The 25,132-nt window shown below is 46.3% G+C and overlaps 1 protein-coding gene across 11 annotated transcripts in view; it reads right to left on the bottom strand.

The window, feature by feature from the left end:
- Nucleotides 1–25,132, bottom strand: part of GBF1 (golgi brefeldin A resistant guanine nucleotide exchange factor 1) — a 432,716-nt gene that overhangs the window by 76,180 nt on the left and 331,404 nt on the right. For all 11 annotated transcript variants that reach the window (XM_085882025.1, XM_085882027.1, XM_085882026.1 and 8 more), the window contains 2 exons: nucleotides 13,570–13,695; nucleotides 648–730 (listed from right to left, as the gene is read on the bottom strand). In XM_085882025.1, the coding sequence (XP_085738151.1) occupies nucleotides 648–730; nucleotides 13,570–13,695 (209 nt within the window). The remainder of the gene's footprint in view (nucleotides 1–647; nucleotides 731–13,569; nucleotides 13,696–25,132) is intronic.

The following is a 25,132-nucleotide window of genomic DNA, read 5'->3' as shown; positions in this document are numbered from 1 at the left end:
CCACCCAGAATAACCCTGGCAGAGAGACTGCTTCGGCAGCACTGACACTCATGATGATGATGATGATGATGAATGTATCCAAAGGGAGTCAAACATGATCTGGTTTCCACTTATGTTACTTCGAAAGAGGACAAGACTTTGTTGTTGAAAGAAAAATTACATTTTGTTTTGAGTTCACCGTTCAAGAAAAGAAGCATCACCAAAATGCATCGAACAAATTCCTGCAAAGGCGTAATCATAACAATGGCAGATAAACATCATGTGCAGATAACATGCAGCATAAGAAACACTATTTGGAAGAAAAAAAATTGCATCATTTCAAAATGCCAAAATTTCCATCAGTGTTTACCAACATTTATTGAGAGGTAAATATTAAAATGTGCCATGTGCACTAGTTGCATTCTAATCAATATGAAATCTCAGAGGAACACAAAATTCAGAATGCACTCCAAACCGAAAGATGATGAAGTGTTCTTTACGGACTTTTCAGGCAACCAATCATTAAATTTATCCAAAGCTTGGAATTAATAGCAATGCAAACAATGCCAAAACGTGAAATGCAAGTGACATGTTACATATTGCACTTTCTTCAGACTTTCTTTTTTTTAACCAAAAATTGCTTATATAAAGTGCTTCACAATCCATACCTTATAGCATTGTAAATCTCTTCCAGCATATCCTGGTCAAAGTCTTTCTGGCCATTCACACCCTTCAGGTTCTTCTTGAATTCCTGAGAGAAAATCAGTTGAGCTACATAAAACTGCATTAACACTTTTTATAGCTACCCTCATCACCAAGGGGCATACAATTGGTCAGACATATGGTTGAAGTGGTTTTCTTTTTTGGGTAAAGGCAGTTCACATTACGCAACACATCTGTCGATCGAAAACATGTTCCTTGCCTGATACATATAAAGACGACCGCCGTGCTCCACCAATATTCTCAACCATGTGACCAAGTCAAGATCCCATGCACACTTAAGTTTTTTCCGATAAGTTGACTATCACGTACAATATAATATCATGTCAATCACTGTGTAATTGCCTTACATGCCACGGAATACTTCTATGCTCGTTGTTTTTGACGTGCATTACTGTGCTTATAGGTATGTGTCCGACCTGGAGTGACCTTTGCTTTCAGGCAAGACCTTGAAGTACATATGGAGAATACCTCCACAAAGCAAGACGATACATGAAAGCAAAAAACATTTTTGGTCGAACATATACCTAAGCATAGTGATGTGCTCATACTTTAATGCCCTTGAGTAGGTTTCTTAAACAGCCATAAAACACACAAAAAACATAAGCAGAAGTTATTTGCACCAATGTGGATATAACTCAAATTACAGCTTTTAACAACACTCCTGAGCATGTTGTAAAACACACAACACGAATGTGAACAAGAATGCATTTTACATTAAGCAAAGTACCACCACAAGCGAGTGAGTCATTTCCATCAAGCTACCTTGACCCATAACAAAGCTCATTTGAAAATATATATTTATTTTGGTCAGGGGTGGGGCACCACATATTCATCACTGCCACACATGCACTGTTTAACTTGTCAAGCCGCAGTCACTGCTGGGTCTACAAAGGCCTCAACAGCATTAATCAGGAACCTATGGAATGGAGAACAAACAGGACCCACTCTTGCCTGCTCATTCATCAAACCTGACCGCTTAGGGGGAGCCACACAGAATGCCTGCCAATGCCATCATTCAAACCAAATTCTAAAGCCTCTTAATGTCCAATTAAACCTCATCTTTTGATATAACAAAAGGAAAGTAAAATGGCAAAGATTTATAGCTCCAACAAGCATTGAATAAATTGAATTCTCCTCCAGCAGAATCATTGCAACATTCAATCAAATTGCTTTCTTAGCATGAGGTATCCTTTCTTTCATAAGTTAACAAGCAAGATGCTCAAAAAATCCCCCCCCCCCCCCCAAACAAACAAACTCAGCGAAGAGGATTGCACAAAAGGACAGACAAGGAAACTTAAAACAGAGGAAACAATTTGGCCCAGCATGCCAATGCTTAATCCAAACATCAATAACTTAATTTATTAGTTTAGCGAGATTTTATGCAATAATCTCCTCAATGCTGCAATTAACTTAATCAAATTTAACATCCCCGTCTATTTATATCTAACTCACAGGATTGAATTTAGTCAGGGAAATAATACACAATGGCCAACTATTTTCAAGAGATACTTTCGGATCTTTCAGGTTTGCAACGTAAACACAAGACGGTCGGCTTTAAGTTCCCATTAAAAGGATGCGTCTGCTGCCATGGCAACAGAAGGGAATTTATTTAATTACTTACTGAAGTTTGATTCCATCTGAGATTGAACCCAGATGAGATAGCTCAATAGCAAGCACACTAACAATTAATCTATCTGTTTTTCAGATAATCTGCAAAGTGTGGTTCAAAGATTATTTAATATATCACGGAGGATAGTGGTACTCCATATAGAGGGATGATACGGGGTAAAAACGGCCGCACATTCAAATGTGTACACAATGATATGCCCATAATCTCCAATAGAGTGAAGTCATGAGCATTTAAAAAGCCATAATCTATTTTATGGCTGATGAAGGAGCCTAAAAGTTTTAAACAGGAGGGTATATAAACCATTGCATTCCTTGAGGAGTGTGTATGGGGGAGTGGAAGGGGAGGTGGAGGAAGGAGTAGAGGGGGCTGGGGGAGAAGAACTTTTCCCAACTTTTGAAAATATCCAAACATGGTTTCACTTGATTGCTGTACTTTTTTTTTTGGTACCCTGTTTTTACTAATCACCACTACATTAAAGAAGGCTGAAATTAATGCTTGCAGATCAATGAAAGAAGACAAATTCTTGTTCATCCTTTGTCTTTAAACTCAGAATTCGTTTGCAGAAAACAGTGCTGCGAGTTTTAAAGGTTGAATGAGTGTGAGGCACTGGCAAGCGAACATGCATTGCTTTAGGAGCCATTTATTATACACACAAAAACATGACAATTTTTTAACCCCATCCCTTTACAAACCCCATATGCTGCCATAAATGCCAATTCCCCTCTCCTCCCTTCTATCCACACCCAGCCTCCTTTCTCTTCCCTTCCCACTCCCCCGACATTTCCCTACCCTGTTTATTCTCTCCTCTTCTTCCAGCCACCTTCCTACCTTTCTCAGTTTTGAACGATTTTGCACTGAAGCTCGCCTCCCAAAAGCCCTTGAATAAGTAGGAAAGATAAAGGGTTTATTGCTTTAAACTTTAAACCACCGTGTTATGTATACAAAAGTACCAAGGACATAGTTTCTGATGGAGGTTTCGAAAATATCAAGCAGTAGTAGTGGTGTTAAAGAGCATTTGCACTATTTACGAGTATATACACTCAAAAATAGTGGTCAAGTACATATTTCAGATGGCAATAACGTTTTTTGTTTTTTTTTCAAAGAAGCTGCATCACAACCAGGGTGATTGGAAATCTGTCAATCCTCCGTAATGCCGTGAGATGACCCACAAAGCATATTTACATCAAACTGTTGAAACTAATGCAAAAATGTTGGGCAACAATAATGCTTCCTAAAGTAGCCCCTTCCCCCCACCCCTCCCAGGTCACAGTCGGATAATACACTATGGTGGTAACAAGCAAGATGCTCAAAAAATCTCCCCCCCCCAAAAAAAACCAAACTCAGCGAAGAGGATTGCACAAAAGGACAGACAAGGAAACTTAAAACAGAGGAAACAATTTGGCCCAGCATGCAATGCTTTATCCACACATCAATAACTTAATTTATTAAGTTATGACCAAGATGGTCATTGAATTCTCCAGGATGGTCCAAGATCAAGATGGTCAAGATAAGACCATGACCAAGATGGTCATCACTCCCTAAATTATAGAGCCGGTTGGGACCCGAATTGCGCGCAGTTGGAGTAAACAGGCCGTTTAAACCAAACACAGTACAATACCACTCAATTGTCTGTTTGCATCACATTTCAATAGACAGGGCAAAAAAGAAAGTTAGGACCTTTTTCAGCTCAATCGCAAACATGATTTTCCATTGCCCATGTGACCCGAAAAAGAAACCACAACTGTATAGTATCGATTACTAGCCAGATTAGAGAAATCACGAGTGAAAGCAAGGGGACTGTGAAGCGTAAATTCGACACAATAGTTGAAATAGGTGGTCAATTTTAAACTGACGACTACTTCTTTATGGTTGTGTTCTTCCTTCCCTACTCTTTTTCTTCTTGCATCCGAAATAAATGCTTCAGCCAATGTTTATTCATATTTGGTAGCATTATTTACTGATTTTATTTCTGTATCTGTTGCTGAACAACATGATTAATGTTCATTTATAATAGTTTATATGTATTATCATATAAAAGCACCAATTAAATTGTATTTGGGAACCAAAACTTCGTGGAACCGAACCCTGTTATACCCATTGGTTCAAATTATATGAGCATCATGTTTTAGTGGATCATGTGGGCTGGTGGAACGAAACGAAACAACACAATCGAGTTGTGTTCTACTGCACTAGGGAAACAGGACTCATGCCACAATGATGCCAATATAAAAATAGCTCGTTATTTATAATTTACACACTTGAACCAAATTATATACATACGGATCTGGAAACCATGAGCACTCAACATTCGGGTCCCAAAAGTCAGTTATTCCGGAAAGTACGTGTGAGATAGGTCCCTTTCATTTTTGTCTCGTGGGAGACTCGAAAACGTGCGTTGTGATGTCTTTAGTTAGGTTATTACATCAGCCATAAACATCCCATACGTCTACCACTGTGATGTGAGAGTGTCAGTGTGATGTGAATTATAAAAAAAAACAAAGACATGAAGAGAACGAAGTACGATGAGTGAATATGGGTCAGCGGGCCCGAGTGTGTGAGTGGAGCGAATGTGGAATGCATGGTGCGAATAAATGATTGGGGGGAAGAGTGAATCCCACCCAAGTGAACCAGGGGTTAGTGTAATGTTAGTTAGTGGGTTAGTTAAATTATCCAAAACTGATGTCGGTTTGTTGTTGGTGTGAACGAAGGCACGAAACCTTTTTGTAGGGTGCAGGAGTCTATTGACCGGCTGGGAGCGTGGCTGTTGAAATATGCGCACTGAGTAGAGGGCCCGCTGGGCACCGGAGTAGTCGGCCAGAGTAGGCCATGGGTCCAAGGGACCGAGTAGTGTAATGGGCACGGAAAGCCCATGGAACGGGACCCGGAGCACCAAAATGCAACGTGGGCATTGAAGGCGATACTGCCAGGGGCATTCCCCACGTTCATACGGAGTAGGGAGGCTCGGAGACAGCCTCAGCGACCCAGGGGTGCCATAGTTTGAGTTCGGCAGATGGGAATCCTTGCCAATTGAGCCATGCTGCCCAGCCACGAAATTGTGCAAGAGCACGAGGGAAAATTTGCAGGCCAGGCCCAAATTAATAACAAACACCAACACAGGCGACGGGAATCATGGTTTCTAGAACCGATAGTTTAAAGAGACAGGTGTGTTGAAAAGCCCCGGGGATAGATTAACGTTCAATAAATGCAAGGATAGATAGAAAACATGTACCCCTTTGCACCATCCATCCCTTCGCTGTTTGTGGGCCGCTGGACTCACCTTGGGGAATTGCTGAAATCTGAGGGAGTTATTCTGAAGCTGCATACCGGAGATCTTGTTGCATAAAGGCCAGGTCAAATGGCCTGTGAGACGGCGTATAGCCTGCCGTGTTAGGGTGCGTTGCCTCCAGCAGTCGAAAAAAAAAGAAAAAAAAGAACTCAACGACAAACAAGGAACCTTTGATATCCGACCATCGATGCCTGCTGTGCACTCACCCACCAATGTTAACTTTGCTGTGTTTTCTCTCCTCAAGTCACAGGTCACAGTCACAGATAGATGAACCGCGATATAGCGAGGGATGACTGTATACGTAAGAAAAAGCAGGAATACATTCCTGTGTGGGGCTTGTGTGGAAAAAATTCGAACTCAACCCAGGACTCAAACCCAAGGACCTCATCACTTATGTGGCAACAACCCACTGAGCTATTGAATGTTCAGGTATCTTCAGAAATTTCATACTAACAATGCAAGCTTAATAATGGCCGGCGTCTTACGTGCCTGCTAAGCAGACCCTGTGTATGCGTGTGTAGGTGAAGGTGTAGGTGTATTTGAGATAAACCTCTTATAGAAATCGAATAAACATAAATAAATTCTTGCATGGAGCTAGTGTGAAAAAATCCTGACTTAACCCAGGACTCTAACTTATGGACCTCATCACTTACACGGTGACAGCCCATATATGTTAGGGAATCGAACATATATATATATATATATATATATATATATATATATATATATATATATATGTATTTTAATACATCGCCTCGGCCTATGGAAGAGCGAGGACACTGACCAGATCAGGACACAACACAACAAAGGGAACGACAGGAGAAAGGGGGAAACACCAGTTGCAGGGTAGAAGGAGAAGATAGATGGACAAGCAATGCAGGTTAGGGGAGAATGCAAGATGGAGACAAGATGGACACATAAGCAACATTTTGGGAGTGGTGGGGGTGGTTTAACAGGTGCAGAGAAGATCAAAAGATCATGGCTTTGGATGGGGGATGACTTGAGATTGTAATGAACAGCTGTCTTGAAGACATGGATGGAAGAATGAGAATGAAGAGTGTGGAAGGTGGGAAAAAGGAGAAATAAATGAGTGGAGGCGAGCAGTGGTTCTGAGTTGAGGCAGTTTCACTAAGAGGGGTTGCTGATGGACCGCATAGTACTGCATATACTGGGGTGGGGGAGGGGGGAGGGCAGAGGGTGCATGGCCAAAAATGAGGCTGAAGAGGACAGACCACCGACCTGTCTGGGATGTGAAAGTAATAGGCTCAGAGGCTCTGTATAATCGTGGGAGATTCCAATGATTTTGAAGCCCTTGGTTTCCATGACATCAAACTGAGCAAGGTGTGAGGCAGAGACACCAGTCCAGAGGTGGGAGCAGTTATCCATCAAGCTCTGGATGAAGGCCTTGAAGGTATATAAAAGTTCAGGTGTGCCAAGGAAAGTTTTTACATGATGGAGTATGCCAAGTTGGCAATGACTGGAAAAGGCAACTTCTCACTTGTTTTTAAATGTACATCATTAAGATAGTGTTTGCAGGTTGAAAAGAAATGTCAGAGTTATAACTGTCGTGTGTTTATTGTACTGGCACTCATTGTCACCCTTTAATTTTGTTTTAAATGTAAATAATGTATATCATTATGATATTGTACTTGCAGGTCGAAAACAATCTCTTAAAACTTACATAAGAGGAACATAGACACTTGTAATAAAATTTAGATTTGTTGTTTACTATGCCAGCTCAGAGTGACCATAGATCAGATACCAAACCTTTGGCTTCTGTAACCTCTTTTAATTTGCTTTCTCATTTTATTGGTGGTGGCTAACAAATCTTGCATGACATTTGCTTCAGGTGATAATCAATTAATACAGAATGATGAGGTAACAGAGGCTCAACCGGAATTAGCTGTGACCAAAACAAAAACTTCGCATTTTACATGTTGAAGCTCACCAAAAAAACAGAAGTAAAGAATGAAACAGCAGCAAACTAAGAAAGCTGCAAACACTAGTTTAATGAGAACAAAGGAGTCAAAAGACCCTTGTAAATACACAAAAAATTGTGAACAGCTCCTAGAAACCTATGAAGGCCATGGATATCGTAGCAGTTGTTGTAAAAATTTCACAGCCACATCAAAAGAGAGTGCTGGAAAGGAAGCCTCGAGTTCAGTGTCCCACACCATTTTTTTTTAATGCTCAAATATAAAATTCTACAATAAAACCTTCATCTGGAATTGTTCCAACAACATGCATCTCTTTGGGTACTGCTTAAAAAAAGATGTGCTCTGTGTTCTTTGCAGCAACTCATTAAAATTAGCCAAATGGATGGTCAGGTATTTTAAAAAGAATTGTTGAACATTGATCCTGGGGTTCGTCAAATGCTGGAAAACGGATGTCTCAGCATAATAATTGATAAAACATTTGCAAAGACTCCAGTTAGGTAATTTAACTCTGGAGCAGACAAACAATGCAGATGCTGCCTCCTGATTGACTGGAATAATAGTGTTCACTCAATGTGTCAGCAAAATGAAGATGGATGATTACTCGAGCAACGCGAAATGCAGTTGTGGGGCACATGCTCAGTTTGGCAGGAACAAAAGACCAAGAACATGTTGCTCAGGAGATGAAGCCATACAGAAGTAAGAGAGATTATTTAGATAGAAAAAAGTTAATTTCTGGCTTCCAGTTGACACTGAATCCTTTTGAGGAAACTTCAAGGGATGAAAGTTTTTATCGTATATCCACTAGTCTTTCTGTGTCATTTGACATCAGCGATGATGTACTGAACTTCCATTAAATTGGACAAAAATCGTGTAATGAGTTGACCAATGGATGTTTTAACGACTCCAATTGGTATGAAAAACCAATAACTCAGAGGAAAATAAAGAACTTCAATAAAGGATGTTGATAGATCAAGCCATGGGCATCCTTGTCATTACTATAATTCAAAGACAGGTGTTTTTGTGTTTGTTTGTTTGTTTGTGGGTTTGTTTGTCTGGCTACTCCTCCTACAGTTCTGGCCCAATTACATCCAGACTTGCTACAGAGGATCAGCATGATCCCAATTGATGCATAGGGTTGTTTTTTGGGGAGGTAGCCAGACTACCCTTATTCTCAGGTTTTCCGTCTGTCTGTATGTAATGGACAGCTCTGGAGGCCAGAGGAGTCAACTGATTTTGATGAAACTTGACTGGTAGGTTCATACCAGGATCTAGTTTTATGCTTTTGAGCACCGTTGCTATGGATGCCACCGTTTCCTAACAACGGGACTTTGAAATTTTGGGAAAAAATCCGAAAAAAGAAAAATCGAAAATCAAAAATCGGCTTCCGCGCTTTTATGCGCACTATAATCAAACTCTTTGTCAAAAATTTTCAGCCCGATCCGTCAAAAACGGCATGACTAGTATGCAATTATATATTACTATATGCTTTCACCCCCAACGTTCGCGTTGGGATTCCCAAACGTAGGGTTAGGGAATAGAACACAAATGATGAATGGACAGTTGCTCGTCATGTTCCAATATGGAACAACGAATGGCAAAAATACCATTTGATGTGTCCTCTTATCTACATATTTCAAATTCACCTTAGTCTAGCAACCACCCATGTCGCCTGCCGGCTTGCTTAAATCTTTGCTAGTGGTCTTGGGGGGGGGGGGGGCACAAATTATTTATGTAAATGTGTAACGTGTAGCGCCGCCTCCAGGTGTTGGAGTGTATTACAAGTCTCCACCATTTACAGTACATTATTCCTGTCACCATGTTTTCTAGTGCTGTGAGGTATTTTGAACTATAAGCAGTAGGTATGTTTTTGCTTCATGCACGTAACCCGTAACCCGAGACCCGAGACGGACGTCGCTGAGCGGTGTCCAGGCATTGTTTAGTGTGACCCGTTCCAATGTACAGTGTTAATGGACCTAATTTATTTCAATCCTGCACTAATGCTGGCAGAAGAGGGCCATTCCCACCCCCACCCTTTCCCTCAAGTCCCCCAATTAAATGCATGTTCAAAACACCCCCTCCCCAATACTCCCCCATCTTCCTCGCTCCCTCCCCCCTCCCAGAGTGGATAGAGATGTGCGGTGAGGCCTCGCTCTCTTACCCCCTCCTCGCTCCCCTCTCCTCGCCCATTACCCCACCCCTGGTCCTGATATCCCCGTCAGTGAAGTGAAGGGTTGTGTCTGCTTTTGCTATATAAAGAAATGACATTTAACTATGGCCAAAATCCATAAAACACAGGTATTTGGCAGAGATGGTGGGATGGAAGAGAATCGTAAAGGCTGAGGATAAAGAAATAAGGTCACCCACGTCAGTGAACAAATGGTGGCCGCTTCATATGGGCCAGTCCAGGTCTTTGGCATGATCAAAGTTGAAGTAATCTGCCTGACCCACATGGGTTGCTGGCTGGGAGGACATTTGCAGTGCAACGACACTGCTGACTCGGGCTTATCCAATGCTTCTTGTGGGGGGAAAGGGGGCGGGGGGGGGGAACAGGGAAATGCTTGGCCACACCAGCACCCAATGCCCCTCCTCCTTGTTCGATTGTTCAAACCAGAGGCTTTCTCCATTCTGTTCAAGTTCAGGCCAACTCATTTTCTTGTGCCCTCTGGCGCTCTGCCTCTTAAAGGTTCCCTCGCTCAGCTGAATGTGCCTCCACAGTTTATAATGCCTCGCAGCCCTTGGGGCAGAGCATTGGTCCCCAGGGGTATGTGTGAAGGTTGTGTGAAGGGAAACTGGTTCCATGGAAGACGTGGCTCCTCCTATGTTAAACCAAAGTACTGGTTAATTAACATGACGTCCATATGAACTCATTCGCAAAAGTAAGTATGCATATGTGGAAGAGTATTATTTACAAAAAGGAGCTGATACTCTTGGTCCCCCACCTTTTGTTGGGTATGAGGAATATATCTGTGTAATACAAAAGCTAAATCTTGAACGGTTTCTGAAATATCGCAGACACAAGCCAAGTTACCAAGATGGCTCCCGTGGTCAACAGAATTCAGCCGATCACAGCCGTGATCTAATCAGGTTGAGATAATGTCGTGATGAATAGATATGTGCAATATTGGTTCACGAGCGCCAGCCAGTGACCACTATATTCGTTATGTCTGTGCATCTGTCTGTGTGTTTATCTGTTGGGTCGCCGAAATAGGTGACCCTTATTGTCAGTAATTCTGTCTGTTTGTTTGGATATTTGTTTGTTTGTCATCAGCATAATTGGTAGTAAAAGTGGGCGGATTTTGACCAAACTCGGGTGGTAGGTACATCTTATGACGTAGTGCTTTGCAAATTGTGATGGTTGCTGGGGATGCTTTGGTTCCCTAGCAACAACCGAAAAACCTTCAAAATCGGTATCGTTCACGCAAAATCAATTCCGAAAGCCGTTATCCACGTAGGGGTATGAAATTTGGCACGAATGATCTACAGGTGATGCTCTATCAAATATATTCCGTTTTTTGTGATATAAGGAATACTTCATCCGCAGCGCCCCCGACAATTAGGTTATGCGCGAAAATTGGCGGAAATTGAAGGCCCCCTTGGGACCAGGTGAGTGCATCGATACGAATGAAACTTTGCAGGTTCATGGTACTCAATGAGTACTACAACTTTGCCTCAGGATATATTGACCGATTTCGCTTAGGTCAGGGGTCAAAGGTCAATTAGTGCAAAAATCGATAATATGGGAGAGCTGGAGGTGCCTTCACGCCAAATGCTACTCCTCCTAGGGTTATTGGTCAGATGGTCATGAAAATTCACACTAATCGTCTGGAATACATTGTGCACAAACGATCCAGCCGGATTTTTGATTTAGATCTTTGTTCACCCACAGCACCCCCTCGAACTTTTGGGATTTCCGATTTCAAACCGCATTTTCGGTACTTTTCATTCAAATGGATACCGGGTAGTTATCAGTAGATGGAACTGGATGAGATTTGATATGCATAATCTTAAGGTCATTCCCTATCTACTATATGACATCCATTTTGCTCTATATCTTATAGTTTCCATGCTCGGCGACCCATCACCGCCTACCGGCTTGTCTGTCTGCGTGTCTGTCTGTCCAGAGCATAACTCCGTGCACTTTGATCCGATCTTGACGAAACTTGGTTATGTGTTCGATATCGATGTTTAGTTGTGTTTTCCTTGATGAGGGCATGCTACGCTCATTGTGAGCGGAGTTACGCCCAAAAAATAGCCATTTTGGGGGGTAGTCGGATGAAAAATCTATCTTCTCCTCAGGAATTGACTGAATGGAATGGGTTCTTCAGTATTTGAATAGCAAAATTAATTATCTAAAACTTGTCATTGTCTGATTTTTCATTTTCGTCCCAAGGTCAAGGTCACAAGGTCAAAAACTTAGAAAATTGCGAATTTTGACATAAAAATCATACGACCGCCCAAACTTTGAGAGCGAGGATGACAATATTTTTTATGCATAATCTTGAGGTCATTCCCCACCTAAAGTCTTCAAACCATTTTGCTCTATCTCGAACACCTTGCCCGTGGCATCCCCTTCAAGTTTGTTTTTACGCTGATTTCATCAAAGTATAGATAATCCGAGGAGTGCGAAATGCCATATAGCCTATATGACGTTATATTGTTGCTGGAATGTTCAGGAGGAAGTTTTGCACCAAAGGTCATAATCCTTGACCTTTGACCTTTAAAGGCCACAAAGGTCAAATTTTCAAAGATGTGGGAATCGAACCGGGTTTTCGACCTTCTTCGACGAACTAACTCCAATAAGCTATAGCATGTATCCTGTTTCCTTATTTTATTGTCCACAACATTGTTTTGTGACTTTAAAGGTTATGAAAAGGTAAAATTTTTAAAGTTGTTGAACGAAACCGGGTTTTCGACATTTTGCAGCGAATAACCTGTCACCCGTATCACATCATGTTGATCATTTTTATAACTTGGTCAAAAATTATCACATTGTCTCATCCTTGACTTCTGAAACAATCTACATCGTCAAATACCGCTCGTGAACCATTGTCATCTTCAGACTCATTACAGCTAAATATTCAATTGTTTTTGAAATATCGCGTGCACAAAAGTGCATGGACGGGTGGATTGGTCAGTTGGTCTGATGGAGCTCATTTTAATATCCCCCATCTCTGACCATGGCGGAGGGGCGGGGGATAACAAGAACAAATGTACAACAGGGGTGGAGGTCCCTCTCATACCCATGCACACATTTAAATATAAATGCCATGAACACTAGGTTTATAAACAGGTATAAACCTTGTGTTCAAGACAAGGTATAAACACTCACCACTGCATGCACATACAACACGCTGAAACCACTGCCTGCACGCACTCCACCCTGACACCACCGGCTGCACTCACTCCAATCACACGTCACTGCCTGCATGCACTCCACTCACACCACCACCTGCACTCAATAAACCTTCACCACTGCCTGAACTTACGAAATCCTCACCAATGCTCCACTTGCAAAACTTGCAATACCATCACCACTGCCAATCTACTCTGCAGACTCCCTCCCATAAGCATAAACAACTTTTGTCAACAATTTTTCACACTCTATTATCTCCTGCAAAGTAAGCTACCAATTCCTTAAACTGAACTAAGACAATCCTCAGGTAATGCATTTCTACACACTTTTCTATCTTTAACAATCCCTTGGTGTGGCGTTTCTGTATACTTCCAACAGCAAAGACTACCCTCTGTCTCCACTATCCCAGACACTGCTCACATCAAGCATTTATCATACCGTTTATAACCGTCCTCTCTTCACCTTGTTCCCTGATTGACTCCATTGTCAACTATCTTTTCACTATCTTTCTTTCATTGCACTACGTACTGACTAATCTAATCCCAGGAAAAAAAGAAAAGAATTTAAAAGTACTGTTCGACTTTCCACTAAAATAGTTAGGCCTTTGAACACAAGCATCTAAATAAAAGCAACAGAATGGGAACACATTTCCAATTCTTACCTCAACAGTCATTGGAATGTTCTGCTTTCGCACATTCTGGTTGTGCTGGTCAGTATTCAACAGGATGATGGCATATGCGAGAGCAAAGCAGGCATCGTTGTTTGCAAATGGGTGACCATTAACAGACTGGAAAAAACAAAAATGCAAAAATAATGAGCAAGAGAACAAGTTTATCATAAAAATGCAAAAATAAAATAACACAACATGAACACAAGATATCTTGCCTACAGGCTAAGAACAGCCACAACTGGCCATTCAAATTATAAAGCCAAATAATGTTCAATTGTGGACATATATATATATATATATATATATATATATATATATATATATATATATATATATATATATATATATACATACATACATACATACATACATACATACATACATACATATATATATATATACATACATACATACATACATACATACATACATATATATATATATATATATATATATATATACATACATACATACATACATATATATACATACATACATGCATACACAGTGGGGAGAACAAGTATTTGATACACTGCCGATTTTGCAGGTTCTCCCACTGACAAAGCACGTAGAGGTCTGTAATTTTTATCATAGGTACACTTCAACTGTGAAAGACGGAATCTAAAACAAAAATCCTGAAAACCACATTGTATGATTTTTAAATAATTAATTTGCATTTTATTGCATGAAATAAGTATTTGATACATCAGAAAAACAGAACTTGATATTTGGTACAGAAACCTTTGTTTGCAATTACAGAGATCAGACGTTTCCTGTAGTTCTTAACCAGGTTTGCACAGACTGCAGCAGGGATTTTGGCCCACTCCTCCATACAGATCTTCTCCAGATCCTTCAGGTTTCGAGGCTGTCGCTGGGCAACACAGACTTTCAGCTCCCTCCAAAGATTTTCTATTGGGTTCAGGTCTGGAGACTGGCTTGGCCACTCCAGGACCTTGAGATGCTTCTTTCGGAGCCACTCCTTAGTTGCCCTGGCTGTGTGTTTCGGGTCGTTGTCATGCTGGAAGACCCAGCCACGCCCCATCTTCAATGCTCTTGTTGAGGGAAGGAGGTTGTTGGCCAAGATCTCACGATACATGGCCCCATCCATCCTCCCCTCAATACGGTGCAGGTGTCCCGTCCCCTTTGCAGAAAAGCATCCCCAAAGAATGGTGTTTCCACCTCCATGCTTCACGGTTGGGATGGTGTTCTTGGGGTTGAACTCATCCTTCTTCTTCCTGCAAACACGGCGAGTGGAATTTAAACCAAAAAGCTCTATTTTGGTCTCATCAGATCACATGACCTTCTCCCATTCCTCCTCTGGATCATGCAGATGGTCATTGGCAAACTTCAGACGGGCCTGGACATGCGCTGGCTTGAGCAGAGGGACCTTGCGTGTGCTGCAGGATTTTAATCCATGACGGCGTAGTGTGTTACTTTTGGTTTTCTTTGATACTGTGGTCCCAGCTCTCTTCAGGTCATTGACCAGGTCCTGCCGTGCAGTTCTGGGCTGATCCCTCACCTTTCTCATGATCATTGAGGCTCCACGAGGTGAGATCTTGCATGGAGCCCCAGACCGAGGGAGATTGACTGTTATCTTGAACTCCTTCCATTTTCTAATAATTGCGACAACAGTTGTTGCCTTCTCACCAAGCTGCTTGCCTATTGTCCTGTAGCACATCCCAGCCTTGTGCAAGTCTACAATTTTGTCCCTGATGTCCTTAGACAGCTCTCTGGTCTTGCCCATTGTGGAGAGGTTGGAGTCTGATTGATTGAGTGTGGACAGCTGTCTTTTATGCAGATAACGAGTTCAAACAGGTGCAGTTTGTGATGAATGATGATATGCTAGGTGGTCACATTTGAGCCATAGTTGAATAATCAATAGTCAATAGTTGTATATTAATCAGCTGTGAGGATTCAAACCTTGCTTTAAGATGTTTCTTTAAATGTTGCATGTTGCCCTAACTGTTCCTTTGGACAGCCTTTATCACTCTCCTGTTTTTCTGCAGCTGCATGTCCTTGGGAGAACTGTGTATGCTGATATCCCACATATTCCTGTTCTGAGTCATATCACAAGGGTTTCGCCTTTGCTATCAACATGTGTCGGTGTAGGAGGTTTAGAAAGTTATTAGTTTGCAAGATAAACTGTTGGGTTGCATATCTGAGAATTGACCGATTCAACTTCCCCTTGGGCCCCCAAGCGAGGGGGGAAAGGAGCCCACTGCAACATTTATTTATTTCTTTCTTTACCCCTCAGCACACACTTTTAGTCCACACCCAGTTCTGCTTTTGTGTGATTATATATACAACTGTTTTGAAGTAAGAATCTCAATGTGGTCCGGGGGCACCTGACTGAACAGCCTTTGGGCCGCATTCCGCATGCGTAGTGCCATCTTCTGAAATAAATCGTATCATTTGAGAACCCTCATTCGACTCTGTCATCACTCGGCCGGGTGAAGAGTCATAACATTTTGGCGACGAGGATGGGATTCCACTGATTCTGGCGGTGTGGACGGCGGGACTCCACTTAGTGTACAGCGATCGCAAGGGTTCAGCTGAAAGGTACATGGAAATTGCACGTATCGGGCACCTAAGACAGGGAGCCCTAGTTAGGTGAAAACTGTACACTTGGTGGGCAGTGCCCCACCAGACGCAGCTCCAGGATCTGCTCGGATCAAGAACTGTAACGGTAAAACATATGAGGTGATTCGAATGCGGTTTGTTTGAAGGGCACAAAGAGGGCTGGAAGGCCATATGTTGGGAGCGGGAAAGGTGGAGGATAAGGATATCCAAGTGAAATATGGGGAAGCAGGTTCGAGTCCTGTATTCTGTGGTAATAAATATAGGTTAGAATCCTGTAGAAACGAGGGAACAGGTTGGAATCCTGCACCATAAAGGGGAGGGTTAAAGGCCCGTCCATAAGAGAGAAGGCTAAAGGCGATTCAGTGGAGTGGGACTTTGATCCTTCACATTAAAGAGATGAAAGAAAGCGATCAGGCGGTATGCAAGATAGGGGGATTTTGATCCTGTGATAAAAGGAGACAAGACTAAAGCTTTAGGCGGTTGACAAGTAAAGAACATAAGATGGGGAAAAACTCTGCAAAGAACATAGTTACCCAAAGGAACAACACTTAAAGTTATCAGTGAAAGTGGAAAACACTGGAGAGCGTTTGCAGCGTGGCTAACGGAGTCACAAACTGAGACAGGACGTAAGCGATTAGATTCAGAGGGAATCTTGAACCAATGGGGAAAAAAACACAAGGTTAATGAGTCAGGAGAAGGGCTGTTTGTCGAGTTACCCGTTTGGATGTATTTGTGAATACAATGTGAGTGGGAAGGTTGAGTTTGTGTTAGACGCAAGCTGAGTGTTCCAACCTGGAACTTGTATGGAGATAATGATTGGTCGTCATCGTAAATGTGAAGACTTTGGACGAGATGAATTGCGCACACTAAATCCGGAGGAAGGACGATGATGACCGATTCTGCATGTGTTGTTAATTCATCGTGATGGGCAAATGTCATTGAGAGTGTTTTTACCAATGTGTGTGTGGGTGTGTGTGTGTGTCTGTGTGTGTGTCTGTGTGTGTATATGTGTCTGTGTGTGTATGTGTCTGTGTGTGTGTGTGTGTGTGTGTGTGCGTCTGTGTGTGTGTGCGTCTGTGTGTGTGTGTGCGTCTGTGTGTGTGTGTGCGTCTGTGTGTGTGTGCGTCTGTGTGTGTGTGCGTCTGTGTGTGTGTGCGTCTGTGTGTGTGTCTGTGTGTGTGTCTGTGTGTGCGTCTGTGTGTGTGTCTGTGTGTGTGTCTGTGTGTGTGTGTGTCTGTGTGTGTGGCTGTGTGTGTGTGTCGGTGTGTGTGTCTGTGTGTGTGTCTGTGTGTGTGTCCCTGTGTGTGTGTGTCTGTGTGCGTGTCAGTGTGCGTGTCAGTGTGCGTGTCTGTGTGCGTGTCTGTGTGCGTGTCTGTGTGCGTGTCTGTGTGCGTGTCTGTGTGCGTGTCTGTGTGCGTGTCTGTGTGCGTGTCTGTGTGCGTGTCTGTGTGCGTGTCTGTGTGCGTGTCTGTGTGCGTGTCTGTGTGCGTGTGTGTGTGCGTGTGTCTGTGAGTGTCTGTGAGTGAACTCGATAGGGAATTGAGTAATTAAAACCACTTCGGTGGACAGTTTGGAGATTATGTGTGAGAATTCCCTACAGTACTCGTGCTGTGGGATGTCAAATGGACTAAGGCTCGGGTTTTCTCATGGTCCGACAAACTCTGTATGCTGTTTTGGCTTTGAACACTGGACGTTACATACCTGATAAATGGATGGTCTCCACGGAGCATCATTTTGATTTTAAATTCAAATTCAGTTCTGTTTCCACCTTGCATGTTTCATAAGGCTGATCGACGTTACGGGTTCGTTTTAACGTCAGTTTCAATTCTGTTTCATTGTTGGTGGTCATTAAGCATGTTTTATACTTGATTTTCGTAAATCTGGGGAAAAAAACTGATTTTTTGGGGTTTTGTGAGTCACGTGACGTGCCGTAGGATTTAACAGGCCGACGAAAGCACGAAATTGTCCCGTCGAAGGACAGCTTAACGTGAGGGGTTACGAGATAAATTAGCACATTTTACAAGATTTGGGGACGCCCTTCATAGGATTCCTTAAAAATTCCGATTAAAAACGAACATATTTGAGATGTCGTAAAATATTTGTAACGTGATTATGATCATAAAAACCAACGCGCTGATAAGACGTATTGCTAATGTGAGCGCGTGATGACGTAATCACGCATGGGCCCAGCACGCTTTGTCAAGCTTGAAAGCGCAATGAACACCCTGCTGTGAACGTGCCTGCCTGTCAGAGCAATGTACGAGAATTTCTCGAGGCGGCTGATCTTGAAAATGGTGGACAAACTGTGGTGTATTGGCATAGAGCGTTGAGGGGCGTGGAGGAGTTGTGATAATAGTCACGTGTCTGCAATGCATATAGCTGTTCGCGCCCGCGAGAGGCTCGTAGTGGTGTGCATCCGGGAACGCAATAAACGGAGTTACGACGACCCTCTCGACTCTCCGTGTCTCATTGCTCCCCGGACATTACATTGGCGACGAGGATGTTTCGGATCGACGCGTCGGATCGATGCCGTCGCCTGCAAATTCACGTCGAGTGTATGGTGTACGAGGTGCAGTGGAACACGAGAAGCAAGAGTGTTAGCAGCAACTCCGCTTTATTGCGCGTCCGGATGTACATTCCTGCCACCCCTAGCGGCCGAGTCATGATATACGAAAACCCAATCACGTGATACAGCACACTCCTCCCCTCGTAAAATGACAAGTCAAATGATGAAAGGACAATCATAACCTGACCAACCGAAACCATTCAACACTCATAATCCTCCAAGTACCGCGGCCGCACCCTGACCCGCCTCGGACGGGCAGCGCCGCCAGACAGCCCAGGCTCAGACGTCTTCCGGCTCGGTCGAGGTGACACCCTCGCCGGACTCGCGCCATCCGAAATAACAACCGCCCCTGGCCGACCAGCCTGCCCGACGTCCCCGGGCAGGACTGAATCAGGCGAAGACCCCCTGGGCGTCGGCAAATCCGGCCCTGGCGATACAACGTCTGGCCACGGCGACATTACAGGTGGGGGTCCCACATCGTTCGGCTTGGGGGGTGTGTGGGGGTGGGGGGGTGATGCTGAACAGCGATCATGCATTTGGTCCACATGCCGCTTCCACACCTCCCCACCATCAGTCCGCACCATGCAATTCGCTGGCCCCAGTACCACAGAGACCACAGCCGGCACCCATTTGGAACCGTGGAAATAATTGCGCACCATTACCCGCTGTCCCACATCGAAACCGCGCAGCAGCGTTGGACGCGACACCGTCCCACTCCCCGACCCTCCAGGTCGCAGCAAATCCAGTCTGGACCGCAATGCCCGTCCATAGAGATGAATGGCAGGCGAATCACCCGTGACAGGATGAATTGCGTTCCTGTTATGGAGCAAAAAGACATCGACCACAGTCTGCACAGGTGCAACACCCCCCCCCTGCGCAAAGCCCGTTTCAACGTCTTAACAAACGACTCAGCCTGCCCGTTCATCTCAGGATGATACGGTGCGGACCTTAGATGTCGAATACCATTTTGACGCATAAACTCATCAAATACACCTGCGATTAACTGCGGACCGTTATCAGAGACCAGGATCTCCGGTAATCCTTGATAAGCAAAGATCGTCCGCAGTTTCTCTACTGTAATGTTTGCTGATGTATGCTGCAATACTACAACCTCCGGCCATTTAGAGAATGCATCGATCACAATCAAAAACATTTTGCCTTTAATCTGCCCCGCAAAATCTACATGGACCCTCTGCCAGGCTCTTTCTGGGGTCGGCCATAGCCCCGAGGCTCGACGCTGGTTATCAGCATCTGTTTGACACATGGCGCAATGCTTAACCAACTGCTAAATGTCCTTGTCCAACCACGGCCACCACAACAGGCTACGAGCAAGACTCTTGGTCTTCACGACGCCAAGGTGACTGACATGCAGTTCTTCCAAACACCGCTGCCTGAACTTCGGTGGAATCACCGTCCTCATTCCCCACATAACGCACCGTTGGACCAACGACAGCTCCGATGCGCGCGACGTGAAAGGTTGAAATGCCGGTGTCGAAGGTAGATCGCTCCAATTCCCCGTAGAAATCGCCTGGACGACACGGGCGAGCACCGGATCACGAGCCGATTCCACCGCGACCTGTCTGGCCGTTATCGGCCCGCTTTGGACCTGGCCCAGCGCGAACACATCGACCTGGTCGGCCGACTCAGACGCAGCTGGACCCTCCGCACACGGCAAGCGTGAGAGCCCGTCGCAGTTAGCATGCTTCTCGGTGCTTCGGAACTGAATATCATAATCGTAAGCAGCAAGAAACAGACACCACCGCTGTATTCGCGCGGCCGCTTCCACCGGTACCCCACGTTCGGGTCTCAGGATGAATTGAAGCAGTTTGTGATCCGTCTGCAAAGTGAAATACCGCCCCAGCAGGTATTGATGAAACCTCCGCACACCCCAGACGAGGCTGAGAGCCTCGCGCTCGATCTGGGCATATTCCCGCTCTGCTGCGGACAGGGTCCGGGATGCAAAACAAACAGTCCGCTCGGAACCATCGTCCATCCTGTGGGAGAGCACTGCCCCGATGCCATATGCAGAGCTGTCGCATGCCAATAAGAGCGGACGCGCAGGCTCGTAGTGCACGAGGACCGTATCCTCTGTGAGCAGCCGCTTGACGCAGTCGAACGACGCCTGGTGTGCAGGCCCCCAAGCCCAGCGCTCGTCCTTCCTGAGCAACCGTGTTAACGGCGCAAGTTGCGAGCTGAGCCCTCGCACGAACCTTTGGTAATACTGGGCCATACCAATGAACGAGCGCAGCTGCTTCTTGTCGCGAGGCGGTGGCATGTGTTGAATCACCTCCACCTTCCGAGGACCTTTCAACAGCCCCTCCAGCGTGATGATGTGCCCGAGGTATTCCAAGCGCTGCTTGAAGAAGGCGCACTTGTCCCTGTTCAAGCGCAGGCCGCACGCTTCTAGCTTTGTCAGCACTTGGGCAATGTTCGCTAGGTGCTCGTCCGCCGTTTTCCCCGCAATGAGCACATCGTCCAGGTAGGTCTGAGTGGGCAGGCCAATGCAAACCTGATCCATGGCTTTCTGCCACAAGGCTGGGGCTGAAGCAATCCCAAAACAGAGTCGGGTATATTGATAGAGCCCTTGACACGTGTTGATTGTCAAAAGCTCGCTACTCCCAGGATCCATCGCCAGGTGAAAATATGCATCACGCAGGTCTAGCTTCGTGAAGTATTGAGTCCCCGCCAATCGCGCATATATTTCATCGATTGACGGCAGTGGATATTGCTCCACGCTGAGCCCCGGTTTAACCGTGGATTTGAAGTCCCCGCACAATCGGACGTCTCCATTCCGTTTCAGCACCGTGACGACCGGGGTGGCCCAATCTGAGTACGACACCCGTTCGATCACTCCACAGGCCTCCAGTCTATCCAGTTCACCCTTGACCTTGTCCCGCAGGGCAAACGGCACCGGTCGTGGTTTACAAAAACGAGGAACCACCCCCTCCTTCAGGAAGAGCTTTGCCTCCAAGCCCTTGAGTTTCCCAAGGTCGTCGCAAAACAAACCTTGATGTTTTTGAAGAATCTTCTCCAACTGATCCTCCCACCGGCTCGGCACGGGTTGCACAAGGTGAACTGCGGCCCAGTCTAGCCTGATGCGGGACAGCCAGTCTCGGCCGAGGAGAGACAGTCCCCTCCCCCGCACGACGTACAACGGAAGCGCGGCGACCTGGCCTTGGTACCGCACAGACACGTCTGCCATCCCGACTGGTGTTATCTTCTCGCGGGTGTACGTGAACAGCGTGAGGTTTGACCTGATAAGCTTCAGGCCGTTGAGTCTATGCGCGGTCTGTTCGCCGATGATCGACACAGCCGCTCCCGTATCGACCTGAAACGTGATCGGCGTTTTGTTCACTTCGATTTCCACCGTCATCGGGCGCGCCGTCACCGGGCCAATTGAAAACAGGCTCAACAACGGCCGCCGGTTCCGCCCCGGGTCGCCTCGCACATCGCCGTCCATGACCTTAACGGTGGCCGGCGCCCCACGGCACACACGCTTCAGATGACCAACCTTGTGACAATTTAAACATACGGTGCCTTTATAGGGGCACGCACGGCGCAGGTGTCGACCTCCGCATCCCAAACACGTCCGCGGGGTCACCTCGCCGCACGTGCGGCCGCGCGGCGACGTCCGACCCGCACCGAAGGTCGTGTGCGTGTCCCGGGGTGCTCGCGACCCCGCGTGGCCAGTGATGGCCCGAACATCCTCGCGAGTCTGCTCGACCGCTGTAGCCGTGCCGACCGCCGAGTCGAATGTAATGGCTTCACCCTTCAGCCGTAGAATCGCCGAAACCATCTTCGCATCTTGTAAACCAGCAATAAAACGATCTCTGAGCCGAGCTGGAAGCTCCCCGCCGTGAACTTGCAGGCCACGGAAGAATGCTTAATCCGCGCCACAAAATCAGCGATGCGCTCCTCTGCTCCTTTCGAGAGGCGATCGAACTGGTATCGAGCGAGCTGTAATGACTTCTCCGGCGCCATGTGTGCTTTCATCTTCTCCACAACGTCCCGAAACGACAGCGCGTCATCACGGGGCTTGTCCGGCGCCACCAAATCACTCAGTAGTCGATAATGCTCCACCGAAAGCGAAGCGAGCAAGATCGACTTCTGTTTGCTCTCGTCGACCACATCATTCGCATGGAAATAGCATCCCAATTGCTCCGAAAACAATTCGAAGTCGTCTCTGACGAAAATGGGCACATGTCCGTTTTCAACCATCCTCGTCAGCCAACTATGGTGTACGAGGTGCAGTGGAACATGAGAAGCAAGAGTGTTAGCAGCAACTTCGCTTTATTGCGCGTCCGGATGTACATTCCTGCCATCCCTCGCGGGCGAATCATGATATACAAAAACCCAATCACGTGATACAGCACAGAGTGGACGGCAGGTCAGGCTCGAAGATCGTTTTATTTCTGGTTTGACTCGGGAAGAGTCTGGAAGACTCGGAAATAGTTTCAGCAATTCCACGGCTAAAGGCGGAGGACATTACATTCAACTCAGCGGTCGAAACGGCGTCGGCCGTCGAACAGACTCTGACAGATGTCCGAGCCCTCACTGGTCAGAGCATGACAGGTGATCCGGGGGTCCGCGCGATGTACCAGGCGCCCACGACCGCACGCACAGTCTTCAGTGCGGGCCGTGGCCAGGCGTTGCGACGCGGCCAGTCAGACGGCGTTGTGAACACTCAGGGACATCTACAGCGTGTGTGCCAAGTGTCATTGGCCACCATGACGGTCATGGATGGCAATGTGTGAGGAAACCCTGGCGACGCGGGGCGAGACCTACACCCGGTACGAGACCACCCCGACGACCCGGGGCAGGACCTGCAACCTGTGCGAGGTTTTGTGCATGACGTACGCTTTTACGTCCCGGGGCAAGGACTGCAACCTGCACGGGGCAACCCGGACAACCCGGAGCGGGACCTGCAGCCGTTGATGGGCCTGTTTTCAATTGGTCCGATGGTAACAAGACCAATGGCAGTGGAGATCGAGGTGGACGAGACACCCATCGTTTTTCAAGTTGATACCGGGGCCGCGGTGTCGATCATGGGCGAGACCGCTCGTGGACTCCGCGGTCTTCATCTTATCGGGTCGACCCTCACGCTGTACATGTACACCGGCGAAGCGATTACGCCGCTCGCTATGACAGACGTCTCGGTGACCGACCAAGGTCAAAGCGCCCTGCTCTCGCTGTTTGAGGTACGAGGGGAGGGGTCGGCGCTTTTGGCCCGAGACTGGCTGACTAGCCTCAGGAGAGACTGGACGGCGCCAGCCAGTGGCCTTGGGCGTCCGTGCCGAGCCGATTGGAGAGTCGGTGGGAGGAGGTGCCTCTTTCGGAGTTCGTACCTCCAGGTGCGCCTGTGTCTCCTTCAGGCCCCGTACCTCCGTTTGGGCCCGGGCCTCCCTCGAGACCCGAGGGCGAGGTCCCAGTGGCAGGGGCTGCGACGATACAACGTTGGTGTCTGTTCCTTGCTTCCGACGATGACGATATACAGTTCCGGAGCGACGGGGGACAGGCCGACTGCGATGGTCTCTCGCGCTTGCCTTGCGCGGAGGGCCACAGGGAAGCATGCCGTTGGTGACGGTCCCTCGTGCTTGCCTTGCGCAGAGAATCCCGCGTCGTCTGAATCAGCCGACCAGGTTGATGTGTTTGCACTGGGCCAGGTCCAGGATGGGCCGGTCACCGCCAAGCAGGTCGCGGTGGAGTCGGCTCATGATACAGTGCACGCCCGTGTCGTTCAGGCGATTTCAACGGGGGATTGGAGCGAACCGGTCACATCCAAGAAGTTTGCGATGCGCGACCATCGACGGTGTCCTCTTCGACGTTCAGATGAGGACCTGCACGCAAGTCGCCTCAATGTCGTTACAACCAAGAGGCTTGCTCGCAGCGTGGTTCATGATTTGTGAATTGTTGTGTGTTCGATTCTCGCAGCACGAGTGATTAAGCATGACGTTATAAAAGCAAATGCCGACGGTCCGCGTGTGAGCAAAATGTGTTTGATTGGGATCAATGCTTTCTCTGATGTGAAGAACTTGCGGACGATCGTTGCGAATAAAGAGGTCTTCTGATCTCTGGTCGTTCCAGATCTCGGTCTTCGATGACAGTCCGCAGTTCGCTGCAGCCTTATGTGTTAGAATTATACTGTGGGAACGCATTGTACATAAAGAGAAGTTTGCATCTGCGCAGACGATGTTTCTGCTGCTGTATGACATTGCTGTGCGTCCAGCCAACGCTGATCGTCTGTATGGACGTGCGTTGAAGTCTCGGTTGGATTTGCTGCGACCTAAGGGGTTGGTGGCAGGGGCGGTGTTGCGCCCGGCGCTGGTGCGCGGTTTTGGTGTGGGACAGCTGGTCGTGCAGCCGGCTAATTGCCTGGTTCGGGTTTATGGCGGGGAGCCGGGGCAGATT

Source organism: Eptatretus burgeri, chromosome 5 (genome assembly GCF_056783735.1).
Source record: "Eptatretus burgeri isolate ZD-2024b chromosome 5, Ebu_testis_v1, whole genome shotgun sequence".
NCBI classification, from domain to species: domain Eukaryota; kingdom Metazoa; phylum Chordata; class Myxini; order Myxiniformes; family Myxinidae; genus Eptatretus; species Eptatretus burgeri.
Note: the sequence above shows the minus strand (reverse complement) of the source record. Positions and strands in the feature narration are given on the sequence as shown.